This window comes from Stigmatopora nigra, chromosome 20, assembly GCF_051989575.1.
Source record: "Stigmatopora nigra isolate UIUO_SnigA chromosome 20, RoL_Snig_1.1, whole genome shotgun sequence".
Classification (NCBI taxonomy): domain Eukaryota; kingdom Metazoa; phylum Chordata; class Actinopteri; order Syngnathiformes; family Syngnathidae; genus Stigmatopora; species Stigmatopora nigra.
In genome coordinates, this window is record NC_135527.1 from 9,241,737 (window position 1) to 9,257,007 (window position 15,271).

Here is a 15,271-nt window from a genome sequence, read left to right on the forward strand (position 1 = left end):
TAATGAAAAAAAATAGCTTCGTGTGGGAAATTATATCATTTATCTATCATTGTATCTGTATTAAGTTGAAAATTCTAGTATATAATAGCGTCAGCACTCAAATATATTTGAAAATTTCCGGAAACTGTCGGAGAGCCGAAGCGTCACTCGGGTCGTGCCGAAGTTCTCCGGAAATTGCCGAACGACGACGCCGAACGGCAACCCAAACGACGCTTGTCGGGAGTACTTTCGACAAGATGGCGGACGAGGATATTACGCTTGATGGACAGCCTTTACAATCCCTCCGAGTCGCGGATTTGAAAGCCGCGCTGGAGCAGAGAAACCTGTCCAAGAGCGGGGCGAAGAACAAACTCATCCAGCGACTCAAGGGAGTGAGTTGGGGGACTGTTTTTCGGGGCGCCTTGCGATAGAGTGTGGACAAGTTTACTAGCAGACAGGCGGCGGAGGGAAGGGGCAGGGGTGGAGGGTCTTAACGATATTCAGGGGCTCCGAAGCGGGAATAAGTACTCTCGTCGCTTCGGTACCGAATAGTACACGGAAATACTTGGAAGGGCGTCCCGTAATGGTGGACGTTGCTAAAACGGCTAAGCTAGCTACCGCTTGGGCTTCGGCTTCGTTTCGCGGTCGAATTGGTAAATAGTTCTGGGGCACCGTGTTGCACACAGTTGCCGTGTGCACCTGTCAAATGGAGGCCTAAGCCGGGCGGAAGCGAGCGAACAACAACAAAAAAGGCACCCTTTCCAAAATAAACAACCGCTCGTGATAAGCGGGGCCCTTTTTGGCATGTTTTGTTATTGTTTTTGCGACGAGAAAGCCGCGTTCGTGTCAAGGCCGGGGACCCCGGCGACTTAAAATACATCCGCCAGCGAACATTTACACTTGGTTGGATACACATGGCATGAGGCTACTCGCTTTACGTCACAGGTAGCTTCTCGCTGGGATGGCGACTGTGTACGTAACTCGGAGCACAGGGTCGCCTGTATACTTGACATTTGTTCTGCCATTGACGGCGATAGGCGTCCATTTTGGACCTTCTGTAACATACTGTGGATCAAGTTAACTTTTTGGTCACTGTAAATAATCATTCCTCCCCACAGGCGCTGATGCTGGAGAATCTGCAAAAAACGTCCACCACTCATGGCGGACTTCAACCCAACTCACAGGTAGCGCTGATTTAACCCTTGCCGTCCAGCCCGCTACCAGACTACAGCATATATATTTTTTGTTGCAGATTGGGGAGGAGATGAGCCAGAATAGCTTCATCCAGCAGTATCTGGCCAAGCAGCAGGAGCTCCTCAGTCACCGGCCGGAGAGAGACGCTCAGCTCCAAGAGGAGGCTGACGGTATAACAGTCCAGAAAATTAGTGGTGGCCATTTGCCCTAATTCTGTCATTTCTCCCCCATAACAGAAAGCTCAACAATGCAAGAAGAAGAAGAGCAGTCGGACAATGACAGCTCATCCTGCGTCTCTGACAAGGTGGGTGGTCCACGTGGTGACCTGTTTTCAAACTTTTGAAAGCCACTACCACCTTAAAAATGTGTATATTTACCATTTTCAACATTCCCTTTTCGGCAAATTGGTAAAGTCAATCTGATTTATGACATTTTTTTCCACAGCAGAATCCCCCTGGGACGGGCACGTCCGATAGGTCAGAGGTCGCCACCCCGGGAGCCCGGGCACAGAGGGCCACCTTTCCTCAGGGACACAAAGAAGTACCGGCCCCCTCCCCTCCGCGTGCCGTGGCCTCCCTGTCCGTGCGCGTCCTGGGCCAGCCGGACCGCCAGGGGTTGCCCCCGGCCTTGTCCAGGGCCCAAGAGAAAGAAGGCGTGGCCCCCAGCGAAAGCGGCTCCTCCCATTCGGTCCTCCACCTCAGCCGCTCGGCCGGCGGTCGGGCTCGGGAGGACAGCGACGAAGACGATGACGAAGACAACGACAGCGGGGATGACGAAGACTGGGGGCCCGGACCCGGGCCCGGCGCGGCTCGAAAAGGTAACCGGGCCCCCCCACAGGTGCCCGCCAGGTCCAAACGGAAGCTTCAAGCGCCTCAGCACATCCCGCAGCCGCACCAGAACCTGATGCAACTGCGGCACCCGACCCCGCCCCCGTCGCCGCCCCCCGACCTCTTCCCCCTACCCGAGACCCCCAAGCAGAGCCCCCCGGATGCCGACGACAAGGAAGGGGAAAGTTCCGGAGCGCCGCGTCCCGCCCAGGGGCCAGACTCCGACTCCAGATCCCGCTCCAGTAGTCCCGAGCCGCCTCCGAAGCGCAGAGCCGGTCCGCTCTCGCTTTTGGTGCACAAAATGGAGTCGGAGGAGGCGCGGACCGGCGAGTCTCCGGACATCCCCAAGAAAGAAAACCCAGTCGGCGACGGAAAGGAGCCAGAGGCCAAAGCGCGAGACCAAGAAAAGCCAGAGGAGAAAAAGAAAATGGCCGACGCTCCGGATTCCGGTCCCTCCTCGTCGGATTCGGACTCGTCGTCCAAATCGTCGTCCTCGTCTTCCGTCAGAGTTCCATCGCGACGAAATGTGAGAAAGCTTAAGGTCAGTAATTCACCATAGTTGAAATTAACCACTGACCAAAATACCAAAAAGCTGTCATATTTGCATTTGAACGGTGCGTCCTATGGTCATCTTACAGAGACCCGAGCTAGGACGAGGAGATGCAGATAGCGAGACAAAAGGGATGGAGACAGACAACGGACACCTGCTGAAAAGGTTTGGAACATTTGCATGTTTTGTAAACAGGCAACATTTCAAAAATATTTTACCATCTAAAACAATCATTTATAATAATACATACTATGTATAATGTGTAATAATTATTCCTACAAGTATTACAGCATAACTACTGGATTAAGCCATTGTTTATTCATGTATTTGTGTTTACTTTCCATTTCTAGCACGCCTGCATTGTTTGGTAATAGCGGCTCTACTACCGAAAGCTAACGTATCTTGTTGTATTTTCGGTCAGGCATGTCAAGGGACGCCCTAGCAGCGGATTGGCTGTGGCTTTTTTCCCTCTTCCCTAATTGGGTCCTTGTCCTCCTTCTATTACCTCTTGGTGCGATTTCCGCTTGTAGCTAGCCCAGGCACCCGGCCTTTAATTCATCACGCGACGCTCTTCTAAAATGCTCCTATGACTCGAGCGAGCGTCGCGAATCGTTTGCCTAACTTTTAACCCGCACGGGGAAACGCAGTATAACCGTGGTTTTATTTTTATCGCCTTTTTCTTTTTTCCTCGACACCGCTTTTCGCTAGCCAACATGGCTGGCATGCCCACATTGCATCCTTGAGAGCGTTGCAGTCATTCGCCGCGGTGTGCTCGTAACACCTCCGACGCCCCTTGTTGTTTTTTGGGGGGGTTGCAAAAACCCTCCGCCGACCACCGCTTTCTGTCGCCGAGCCGAGCGTCCTTTCCTCAAGTCCGGCGAGAATGCTATCCGAAGCTAACAAAAACGGGTAATAATGGGCGACGCTGGGCGGATGGATTGCAAGCATGTGGGAATGACGCTGGGTGTCTTTTGTGAAGTCCTTGGCCTTTGGTCGTTACGTTTTTTTTAATCTCGTGGGTTGCCATTGACCGCAGTCGACGTCCAATTCATTTCAAGTGAAAACTGGTAGCGAATGAATGAACGTTTGCTAGTACTAAACACGTTAGTGGGAGGGTACATCTCAACCAAATGCTAATATTTTTGCTCTTAGGCCGGGCTAAAGGTCCAATTTATATATTTTTTCCTCTTCTGACCCTTTCCTTCTGTTTCCAGAGAAGTGTCCGAACCCAGCGAGGCGTCCGTTTCCGAAGTGGACCCCCACTCCGAGAGCGCCGAAGCCCGGCAGCCGGACGCCGTGCCCGCGGACGGCGATGGCCGCCTGGAAGAGGTATGTCTGGCCGAGAGAGCCTGCCTGGCGTTTGCCCGTCGGCGGCTAATCACTCGCATTCGCTACGGAGCATGACAAGGTCCACTAATGTCAATTTCAAAGAAAATATAAATATATAGTATATTGTTCGACCTGTATTTCGATTCTAGTTGCCTAGAGGCCTAAAGGTACCACCATACTGAAGGCTAATTATTTTGGCAGTATTTTTTTTTTTTTTTACAAAGAACTCCTGTTGTCGTTGGAGTCGGTTGCCATGGCAACTGATTGCATCTTATCCCCCAGACAGCTCACTTTGATCGTCTGAACTGCATGTCACGTCGCCCCAATCTGACTTTTTTAAATTTTTGTGCCAAAAGTAGCGTTTCCCAGCATTGTCCAGTGTCCTACACCGAGAGTTAACCAACCATCTGTTATTTTGTGGGTGGGGTGTGTCACGCGCGATGCATTACACAGCTTATCTCCTGCCTCTTTTTCTTCATCTGTCCTTCTTTCGTATCCCCTCATGAACGCTTCTTCTCTCTTCAATATTTTGATGGTGTGATTGTTGTTTAAAACCACATTGATTGCTTTGTTATGAAGGTGCCCATGCCTCTTCCATTGCCCCTATTGGTACAAGCTGCGTACTACTACTACTACCGCCAACAACACCACCACCAACTCCAACAGCAGCACCTCATCCGTTCCTTCTTCAACTTCCATCCCGATACGCCCCAGGGCGTCCCCGCTACCTGAATTTTGAGTCCCCTAACCTATCATGGCACAGTCTTGAGCCACCAAAAAGGACTTGAACACTTGTCAGACATCCACCGGGACACCACGGTAACGGCAAATCCCAGTTGTCACGGTAACCTCACCTCAAGAGCCACGATTACTGAACTGTTCATTTTGCGTTGGCGATTTATGGCTCTAGACTGCCCAGGTGTCCTTTTGTCTCGGGACACTGGAACTGAAGTAGCACGAGTACGACAGAAATGGACACTTTTCAGCTCTCACACTTGAACAAAGATGCGTCTGGACACCCAGCTGTTCTTCATGGACTACACGATTGGTGGCAGAGCCTTGGAAGTATTTTAATTTTGTTTTGTGGCTGGACATTTTCATTTAACGCAAGAACCAACCTCGTTCTCATCTTTTTCCCTGGCCCTACTGAACTGCATCAGATTTATTTTTTGGACCAAGAAGGAACGCTTCAAACAAAGACTTTCCAAAGACTTGGAGATTTAGACTTTACCTGCCAAAATGGAGGACACCAAACCACATACAAAAGCCCCCTCTTCTCCCCAAAGGACACAATTGTGACTTTTATGAACAGCCATTTTGATGAAGAAAGCAAGCCCAAGCAAGCAAGCAAGCCCTTCCTTTCCTCCAGAGACTAAAAAAAGCACCCCGAGTGATCAGTTCCGGCACACTCAAATCGTGACGTGCCTTCGCTTCGTCCGCCTTCCCCGATTGGATCCTTGTTGCCTAGATACAGTGCACAGGGTGGTGCCGTTGGGCAGCCCTAGTCCAGCCAGTAAGGAATCAGGTGTCTAATGGTACCAGGCAATCACTTTTCACCATTTCAACATCATTTTAACTAATTGGAATACGTACTGCAGTTTGATTTGTGATAGTATGACTCCAGTGGTAGTGTTAAAAACAACAACAACAACTACATTATACCAAGCTCTCTACAGTTAAATATTCAAATCCAAAAAAAAAGAAATAGGCTCCAGGGCTTCAGTTTTCCACTTCTGCTGCAAAGAACGTTTTTTTTTTTCAATAGTAGGCGTCCAATCACGTGCCTGTCAGTTAAAAATAAATACATTAGAGTATGTTGACAATATAGGTCCAATTCTTCTGAAATGAGCAAAAGGATTGGACGTCTATTGCTGCCAATGAGTTGATCACTTCTAGGCGTCCAATCCAGTTGAAGTGGCAGGGCTGTAATGTTGATTGTTATTGGACCAGAACCAAGACATGGCTACAAAGTCGTAAGTTCTAACTTGATGTCCTTGAGCAGCAGAGGTGGAACACATGTCTAGCTCTAGCCTGAGAATTTCCTTTATTTTATTTTTTTTGACTTCCCACAAACTCTTCCTTGCCCCCATTTTCCCGTTCGACTGACTAGCTGTTGTCCGTTTTGAGTTCCCGTCTCACCCCTGGCACCCTTTCGGGTTTCTGTATGTTCTTTTTCTCTGTCCCTCTCTTTCCAGAGCACCACTCCCAAGGCCTTTGCCGCTCGCAAGATTTCCCTCAGCGGTAAGCTAACCATCGCTAACCCCGCGCCCAATCCCATTATTATTGACACCAACCTTTTCTCACAGGCAACAAGACCCCGGTCGTCTCCGGTGGCGGGGACGTCGAGGGCGGAGCGGGGGACGCCGACACGGGCGCCGTGGCGGGGAGGAAGAGGCGCTGGGGATCCAGTACCGCCGTCACCGCCAAGAAGCCGTCCATTAGCATTACCACAGACTCCCTCAAGGTATTGCGCAACCTGAATTGCCACATTACCGTATTTGCTGGCATATAGTTTCAATACCTAACAATGCCTCACTTGTGTTACAGTCTTTAATCCCAGATATCAAATCGGCCCAGGAGGCAGTAGTGGACCTCCACCCCGAGGAGCTCCAGCTCTCTGGGGATGAAGACAACGGCCATGGCGACGACGGGCTCAAGATCCGCCGCACCGTGACACAGGTGAGTCCCAAAATGGTCGCCTACCATTTTTAGGACCGAGTCATGATCATTTCCACGCACAGGTGGTTCCCAGCGCCAACCAAGAGAACGGGGAGACCGAAGAAAAGGAGGAGACGGCCATGACGGTGGAGACGGCGGAACCCGAAACCCCGCCCCCGGTCCCCGTAGAGGAGCCCAAGCAAAGTCCGCCCGAGGACACACCGGAACTGGACCCCAAAAAGGGTAAGCGCCTCTCAGAACCACTGCCTTTATGTCCCAAAGTCTCCATTAACCCCAATCTTCCTCCTCCAGCTTCCCCCGATGACACTTTGGTGCGCCGCTCCATCAGTCAGCAGCGCTCCGGCGTCTCCATCACCATCGACGACCCCATCCGCTCCACGCGGAAACCCTCGCCGCCTCGCGGCAAGCCCTCCAATATTGTCCATGTGACCAACCTGGTGAGTTTTCATCACACGATCACTTTTGTAGTGGAATGATGTGTGCTGACCACTTGCCCCATATGACAGGTGCGGCCATTCACGTTGGGCCAGCTCAAAGAATTACTCAAGCAGACGGGAAACCTGGTGGAGGAGGGCTTCTGGATCGACAAGATCAAGTCACACTGCTTCGTCACGGTAGGCAACCATTCATTTTTTTTCTTCTCCCGGTGCTTTGGCTAATTGTACCCCTCCTCCCCCAACCGTTTCCATCCAAGTACGCCACACAGGACGAGGCGGCGGCCACCAGGGAGGCTCTTCACGGGGTCAAGTGGCCTCACAGCAATCCTAAAGTGCTCAGTGTGGACTTTTCACAACAAGACGAGGTAAAAACGAGTTGATCTGGCATGTTATTTCATTATTTTAAATGTTCGTTTTGTCTCCTCAAAGCTGGACTTTCACAAAGGCGTATTAAAGCCCAACCGCGAAGAGCCAGCGGAGCCCCAAACGGCGGCGGTGCCAGCGATGCCGCCGCAGGTCCGCCTGCCCCCGCTCATGCCCGAGCGAGACAAGGACCGAGACCGAGAGAGGGACCGGGAACGGGATCGCGGCGCCCCCGGCGTGCGCGACCTGTGGGCCGAGCGCCAGTGGCAGATGGAACGCCGCGAGCGGGCCCGCGAGGAGCGAGAGTGGGACCGCGACAAAATCCGCGAGTTCGCCAGACCCGGGACGGAGAAACGCGAGCGGCGCTCCAGGTCCCGGGACAAAGAGCGACGGAGGAGGGACCGGCCCAAGAGTAAAGAGAGGGAGAAGGACAGAAAGACTGAAAAAAAGGGTAACTATACACTCATGTAATGTGCTGCTTATACCACAGGAGGGCGACAATGTCCAAGTTATGGACTTTGACTATTTTTCCATTCCAATGTTGAAAGTCACTTAGTATCTCAAACTCTACTAAGCATCAGACTTATAAAACAATATTTTTTCTCTTTTGTCTCATCAGAAAAAGCAGACGAACCCCCCGCTAAGCTCCTCGACGACTTATTCCTCAAGACTAAAGCGGCTCCGTGTATATACTGGCTCCCCCTCACTGAAGAACAGGTCAGAACACTTTAAATTTATAATAATTTAACCCATCTGATAAAATAACAAACCTCTATCCCCCCCAAACAGGCAGCCCAGAGGGTGCTGGAGCGCTCTGAGCGGCAAAAGGAACGAGAACGGCGCCTCAAAGAGCAGCAAGACGAGCAGGAAAAAATGCGAGAGCAACGCAAGAAAGAGCGACTGAAGTCCCGCGAGAAAGGCGGCGAAGCCGATCGCGACAAGGAGGCGGCCCGCAACAAAGACGGGGAGCATCGACCCGGACGGCCGCCCGTGGGATGGCGATCCCGTAGCGGCAGCGACACCCGAGACCGGCGCCGCTGAAAGGGTAAGGGGGAGGGAGGGAGGGGCCTGATGATGTGTGTGGCTGAGGTTTTTGGGAGGCTTTTTTTTTTTTCTTCTGTGGTTCCACACTTTATTCCTTCCAAAGCCCTATAATAAAGTCCAAAATAGATGCCCTGAAGTTTTAGTCTTTCCACTCGGTTCGGCAGTGAAGATTCTTCTTTTTTTTACGGTTATTTTCAAATAGCTTTTTCTTTTGGCCCACTCAAAAAAATTTAGCGACTTTTCAGCATCAACCTGCACGAGGAAACTTCTTTTCTGTTTGAATGTTTCCGTACACCCCCCCAAATTTGTTTTTTGTCTTCCTAAAGCTAGTTTTAACTTTTGTTTTTAGTCCAAATTGTGATTTTTGTTGTTGCCGAATGTATCGCAAATCATTACAAGAAAATAAACACACCCATGTTATCCACTTGGGAAAACGTTCACCTGTTGATGTCTTTTTTTTTACTGGTTAAAATGATGAAAATCCCCAAAAGTTTTCCAAAATCTGTCTTTTATAGGAGCTTTGAAACGTACAAGCGCAAAAGCCGTCTAGTCGGAAGGCAAAATGTGTTATTACGGCATCCTTACATGGCACAAATGGTCCTTTTTTTTAACTCGAACAAAATCTCGAGCTTGAAGTGCAAAACGTTTGCTAACCAAACCCCCCAAAAAATATATATACACTTATCAGGATCCCTTGTTCTTGGACAGCAGTAGTCGCTTTCCCTGGTGGCGTTACAGTACAATTTGAAAACAGCAGGTACCATCGACTGGAGAAAAAACGCCGGGTGGGGGCGTGGTCACTTCTCGCCGCCACACACCCGGGTCACGTGACACGGGTGGCAGAGTAGATGACAATCCAACGGGAAACACTGCGAGCCGGCCTTATCGGAAAGCTGCTTGCCGCACTCCTGATAAAAAGTCAAAATGACGTCAATAGACAACCAAAAAGGGGCGCGGCTATCCACCCATAGCGACCATTAGCTCACCTCGCAGTGGTAGCACTCAAAATGGTAGTCCTTATTCATAGACACCACCCTGAGGATCTCTTCGCTGCCCTGAAAATCACATTTAAGATGGAGTGGGAAGGTGAGCGGGGCTTTTTGGGGAGGGCGGCGGCTTTACCTCGGTGGGCAAAATGGGTTGGAAGCAGGCTGCGCACTTGGGGGCAAAAGTTCTGCAACACAAAGAAGACTTTAGGACTAGGAAGGAAGGGAAGGAAGGAAGACGGATTGGAGTACTTGTTGTAGTCGGCTACGCAGTAGATGTTGCTATGCTGGTCCACCGTAAAGGGGACGCCGTCCAAGGCCTTGGAACACACTACGCAGCGGAAGCAGCCGGGGTGGTACGAGTTCCCCAGCGCTTGCAAGATCTGGGAAAAACAAACGTTAAGGTGTAAGACTCTTAAAAAGAAGCCAGGTTGTCCGCCTGACCTGTTCCAGAATGAGATGTCCACACATGCTGCACTTTTCTGCCGCCGCCTGGAAACCGGAAAACTGTGGAATCATAAAGCGTCAGCCTTCCTTGCAAAAGAGTAAAAAAAGTGAAAAGTCTCACCATGTAATCTTCTTTGCAGTAAACCGAGCCATTGACGTTGTAGAAGTCCTTATTCCTCAAAGCGCGCCCTGCCAAGAGACAAAAAAACGCAAGCGGGTCAACTCCTGGCCATCTTTGGGCGCCGTTTTGCTCACCGCAGGACACGCAGGTGAAGCATCGTGTATGGTAGAGGCTGTCCAAAGCCTGGCAGGCGTTGTCGGCGCCGTACACGCCTTTCCCGCACTTGATGCAGGTTCCTAAAAAGAGAAAAAAAGCCTTTTTTTGAAGCGGCTGGGGAATTCAGACTCGTAAAAGTGCTTGTTCACATGGACCGGGGGTTGGGGGGTTCTCACACCCAGGCGCTGACATTAAAGGGAAATTCCTTCACTTCCTGTAAACCCCCCTAAAAGCTCAATTGTTAGCGTTAGCTCTATTTCTTGCGCGCTCTCTAAATTGAAGGCCACGCGCTGAGGTTGTCCTTTATGATCTATTCCAGGATCTGGCCACATTTTTTTTGTTGAAATTGTGGCTTAGGGGAGTGCCACGCCAACCAAACATTCCTGCTGGACTCCGGCAAAGAAACCAAGAAGAGTTTTTCCCTTCTTTTTTTTCGCTTCACAGATTGACAACTGACAAAGTTCACTTCATTTCTCCCCAATTGGTTAATAATTAACCCCAACAATGCGTCCTTCCGCTTATTTCAAGCTAACGTAGCGACAGGCTAACGCCAAAGAATGTAAATTGAACTCTAATTTGACTCAAATGTACATTTGAACTCCAGCTTCTTTTGTTTTGAAGAAACTGAGGCCCACGGGCCCTATTTTGGAGACCCTGGGCTTAAGCTCGACTCCATTGCACGTCCCCCGAGGGAACGCATACCTGAGAAGAAAAACAGGCTGCAGCACACACCGCCCCTGCATCCCCACACACACACACACACTTGAGAGCATTACTGTGGCCTGAAGTCACCAGAGGAAAACACACCCTACCACAAAGAAATGGCACACACACACACATTCATTTAGCCACCGTTACACACACACACACAGACGTACGCAAACCGTGTGTGAGTCATTTATGAGCGCCTGGCATTTATATCCCACCGTAAAAATATCTTCAAGTGTCATTTTGTACAGTAGAAGCCCTAAAAAAATCCAATAGATCATGAGTAAATAAACCTAACAATACAAAAGGCCTGTCTCCAACTCGCCCACTTTTTCTTAAATATGTCGGCACGTCTCGGCAGGTTCGATTCAAAAATGCTTACCGAAAAACTCCTGCCGGTTTTCTGTCGGTTCTCGTCCGGTGGGGGGCCCCGGGTCGTCCTGGGCCTGGATCTGCGGCGGGGGGCCGGCTTTGGACTGTTCTTTGAGCATCAGGCCCTCCAGGAGCCCCCCACCCTGGAGGGCCGCGTCCCTCAGGAGGAGTCGGGTCAGCTCCTCCTGGTAGCGCGTGCCCGGCAGGTCCGAGTGGCGGCTCTTCTCGCCCGCCGTCGCCAACGCCGCGCCGCCCCCTTCTTGGCCCCGGGCCCCGTCCCACCACTCCGGACCCGCCGGGTAGCAGGCGGCGGCCGGGCTCCCCAGGGCGGGCGGGTAGGAGTGGCGGGTGTCGTGGGCGCACTGCCTGGTGTCCAGGTACTGAGTCCAGGCCTCCACGGGGGTCTTCCCGTAAACCGGCCCCGTCTGCGAGGACGGCGACTGCCGCTGGGGCGGGTTGGAGAAACGCGAGTCGTAGCCCAGGCTGATCCCGCTGGTCCGGTTGCTGCTGCAGCGGCTACCCATGGGGCTCCCGCCGCCCCCTCCGCCGCCGCCCACGCCGCTGGCCGTACTGGAGGCGAAGCTGGACCGGGGGCTGACCGCCACCGACTCCTGGAGGCTGAAGGACGAGCGGGGGCTCAGGGTGGGCCCCGCCGGGTAGAAGAAGCCGTCGGCCGGACGCTGCGGCGGGTGCGACAGGGTCGCCGGCCTGTGGCTCTCCCACATCTCGCTACCGGCGCTCAGGCGTTTGTAAAACAGGGCCTCCTGCAACGACAGGCGCTTGTGGCGCTCCGGTTCCGACAGGTAGGCCGAGTCGGCCGGGCAACGGGCCGCCGAGCCGTAACCCGGGGCCACCGGGTACGGAGGCGGAGGCTGGGACAGGAGCTGCTGCCGCCGCACCAGCTGCTGGAGCTCCAGGGAGTAGCGGCGCCGGTTCAGGGACGCCTCGTGTCCCGCCGAGTCGCAGTCCAAACCCGACTCTCTTCTCAGGTGCGAGTCCAGGCCCTCGCCCAGGTAGCACGAGGCCCTCTGCTGGGGAGAACGCCGCCTCAACGGCGCCAGGGCGGAAGACGGATGAGCCGCCGTCGTGGCCTGGTCCTCGGCTTGGACGGGCGAGTGGACCGGGCCGGCGTCCACGTCCCCGGCCGGGTCCTGCTTTTTCTTGGAGCTGTTGAGCTTGGCGCTGCCCGAGTCGGTGAGCTTGAGCTTCTCCAGCAACTTGCTGATGGGCCGATCCATGGCGAAAAGCCACACTCAAAGACCACTACTCTGGGATTCCTTACAATAAACAGCCAGATAAGTCAAAGATCGAGGGGGGCGTGGGAAGGAAGGAAAAAAGAAGGAAGGACTCATGCCATGCCTTGCTTGAATCCTTACTGCTTTGCCATCATGCCCACAAGCTAGGGGCGCAGGTGGGATGCCTCGGAGGGCTCGCAACAAGCACACATCCAGGAAACTTTGAGCGGTGCAGGACCTCCTTTGTGGACCCTCGCGTCGCTCCACATCTGCATCGTCCACAAGTCTTCTTCAGATCCTCGGAAAGAAAGCGGACTCTCTTTCCCTTAATGATATGCTTCCAAAAATAAAAAAGATACTACTTCAAACTACAGATCTGCCCATGCACGACTCATCCGACTCCTGCGATTTCATTCCAGGAGTAATATTATTTAAAAAAGAAAAAGAAAAAAACTCAAAGTCCTTAGTAGGCGTATGCGTTGCACGATTGCGTCCAGGAGCGCACAAGTTAGGAAGACAAGGAATAGTCTGTTCTCGCCGATCGTTTCCGTCCCGAAAAAAAGCCACCGGGTATAAATAAATCCCTCCCAGCGTTCATTGCACGGTCGACAACTTACTTTCTTTCTTGCATGCTTTCTTTCTTTCTTTCTTTCTTTCTTCCCCTAAATAATGACTCCCCCTTCTTTTCCGAACAATCCTGTGTGCCCCGAAAGGGATATGTCGTTCCGGTTTGATCATTTCAAACTAAAACAATGACCACTCGTCTTTACAGTCTGTCCTATTGACTTGGACTACTTCTTGTTTTGTTTTGAAGGCAGGAAATAGCCTGCCTGGTCGCTCCCCCGCCTTCAACCTTGACTTTTTCCTCGTTTCCTTTATCAGTCAACGGCGGCGGCTCATTGCCCCCCTCTACGCCCCCACTTCCATTCCCCTTTTGTTAATAAGCACTCTTGCCTCATTTAACGCGTAATTTTATGTTCTCGCATTGCCCTTGCGGCGTTTCTATTTGTATTCGACGTGGAAAAAAAGCCCCAAAGTGGCGAAAGCTGGGCTTTTTTGGTGTGGCACTACTTGAATGTACCAACAGACTGTGGAATGCGCGGAAGGACACAGTGGCGTGAGGCGGCCTCCGGGGAGAGATGGAGCCTTTCACCCCGGAGTCCCCCCTGCGCCGTCGGCCTGCCGGAACGTACTCTCTCGCCCAGTTTGCCCATCCGCCGCACCCGGGCCTACGAGTGGCAACTTGTCCGAAAACCTGCCGGAGGAATTCGGCTTTTTTAAAAGGGGTGTGGGGGGGGCCTTCATGTCTCCGCCAAACAAGCAAACAGAGTCGTTGAACTCTGAACGATTAACAGTGAAAATCGAGCTCTGTCCCTTTTGTAATTTTAATACGTGACTAGAATTCAGAAAACTTTATATCAGGGTCAACTTAGATCTCTGCCCCCAAAACAAGACATTTCAATAAACAAAAATGACCCATTAGAACTAAATAATTCAGCGTTTGAATGTTTTAAAGTGTCAACTTTTAACTTTTTTATTGATTTGGTTTGACTACCAGAATTCGTGCCGTCAGTGCCCTCTGCGGGACATTTATTGTCAGTACAAGCAACATGGCGGCCCCCATAAGGACGTTGTGTTTCTCCGGTAAGACCTCTGATACTTTGACACACTTGTTGACAAATATTCACCTCGTTGGTCATATTTTGATATCAGTATTAGTGTTCTTTTAGACTGTCACTCCTTTTAACTGCTAGTAAACACAGTGACGACGTTTGGCTAGTCGAACTAATGCTAAGAGCCATAGCTACATTTATTAGACGCTCCGTTTTGGTATTGTATAGCTGTATTTTCCTATTTTGCAGCGTTAAAGTGCTCGTGCCGGAGGTTAAGCACCACGCAGGCAGTTCAAGCTGGAGAAAAATGGAGGCTACAGTAAGTTACATTTGAATGTAAACAATATGTCAAACCGGCATAAATGACGGTGAACCCCCACTACTAATTCGCAATATTATTGTGTTGAGCTCAACTACCGTTACATGGTGATTTTTAGTTGAAAAATGTCTATAATTGTCATTCAGGCATTCACTTGCACGCAGTGGTACAGAATATGGACCCATGACAGATCTGCCTGATTGGTCTTATGCAGGTAAATGTGGCCAAATATATTAAAAATGTCACAATTTATGCCTGGCTAACTTGTTGTTGTTATTGTTTTTTTCAGATGGTAGACCAGCACCTCCAGCAAAAGGCATGTTGAGAAGACAGAAGGAGAGGGAAGAATTAGCTGTAAGTAGCCTTCTTCTGTGTAAAAAACTGCATTTTTTTTTTACATTTTAATGTATTTTTCCACAGAGGCGCATCGTGATGCTGGACTCTGAGGTGGACAAAGGCTTGGAGACATGGCAAGCAAAACAAGAAGAAGCCCGACGAGCCGAGGAGCACAAAAAGTCTTTGTTGTTCAAACCTAAAGGCCACTTTATTAAAACAAAAACAAAAACGAAGAAAAAGAACCAGGAGAAACAGCCTGTGATATAATTATTCCCCCCTACCCACCCCAAACTGGTATTGAACAATTACCTTTCATGAAATAAATCAATTTCTATTAGTTTTGTGTTTCGTCTGTAGTTTTAAAAGTGGCCGCCAGGCGGCAGTGTAGGACAATAACGACTCAACCCCATTTTGTGCGATTTCTATACAAAAGAAGAAGAAGCTGGAGTTTAAGTACGTGTGGAAATGGGATGTTTTTTAGAATGTAATTTAATAAGAAAAAGAGTTAGTCAGCTTAAAGTTATTTGGACGTCCAGCAGCGTCTTTTTTGATTGTTAAAATGCTGAGAACAGCACA

General features: G+C 50.8%; 3 protein-coding genes across 4 annotated transcripts; 2 read left to right on the forward strand and 1 right to left on the reverse strand.

Moving 5' to 3' along the window:
- The first annotated feature begins 206 nt into the window (after positions 1–206).
- On the forward strand, positions 207–8,840 carry acin1b (apoptotic chromatin condensation inducer 1b). 2 transcript variants are annotated; one of them, XM_077741524.1, is made up of 17 exons: positions 207–371; positions 1,098–1,163; positions 1,232–1,343; positions 1,410–1,477; positions 1,618–2,541; positions 2,639–2,715; positions 3,765–3,879; positions 6,075–6,120; positions 6,186–6,343; positions 6,427–6,558; positions 6,621–6,780; positions 6,850–6,995; positions 7,065–7,172; positions 7,253–7,360; positions 7,425–7,809; positions 7,978–8,075; positions 8,148–8,840. In XM_077741524.1, the coding sequence occupies exons 1-17, from the start codon at positions 237–239 to the stop codon at positions 8,397–8,399; spliced, it is 3,090 nt and encodes a 1,029-aa protein (XP_077597650.1). In that variant the 5' UTR covers positions 207–236; the 3' UTR covers positions 8,400–8,840. The 2 variants fall into 2 exon arrangements, with proteins under 2 accessions (XP_077597650.1, XP_077597651.1); XM_077741525.1 differs by having other exon boundaries at positions 1,621–2,541.
- A 72-nt stretch (positions 8,841–8,912) lies between these two features.
- ajuba (ajuba LIM protein) lies at positions 8,913–13,133 on the reverse strand. The gene is made up of 8 exons (XM_077741544.1): positions 11,203–13,133; positions 10,091–10,192; positions 9,957–10,024; positions 9,833–9,895; positions 9,641–9,771; positions 9,525–9,576; positions 9,389–9,457; positions 8,913–9,310 (listed from the first exon to the last, which is right to left on the reverse strand). The coding sequence occupies exons 1-8, from the start codon at positions 12,428–12,430 to the stop codon at positions 9,200–9,202; spliced, it is 1,824 nt and encodes a 607-aa protein (XP_077597670.1). The 5' UTR covers positions 12,431–13,133; the 3' UTR covers positions 8,913–9,199.
- Positions 13,134–13,582: 449 nt separating this feature from the next.
- mrpl52 (mitochondrial ribosomal protein L52) lies at positions 13,583–15,032 on the forward strand. The gene is made up of 5 exons (XM_077741560.1): positions 13,583–14,071; positions 14,290–14,359; positions 14,506–14,573; positions 14,649–14,713; positions 14,780–15,032. The coding sequence occupies exons 1-5, from the start codon at positions 14,038–14,040 to the stop codon at positions 14,960–14,962; spliced, it is 420 nt and encodes a 139-aa protein (XP_077597686.1). The 5' UTR covers positions 13,583–14,037; the 3' UTR covers positions 14,963–15,032.
- The last annotated feature ends 239 nt before the right edge of the window (positions 15,033–15,271 follow it).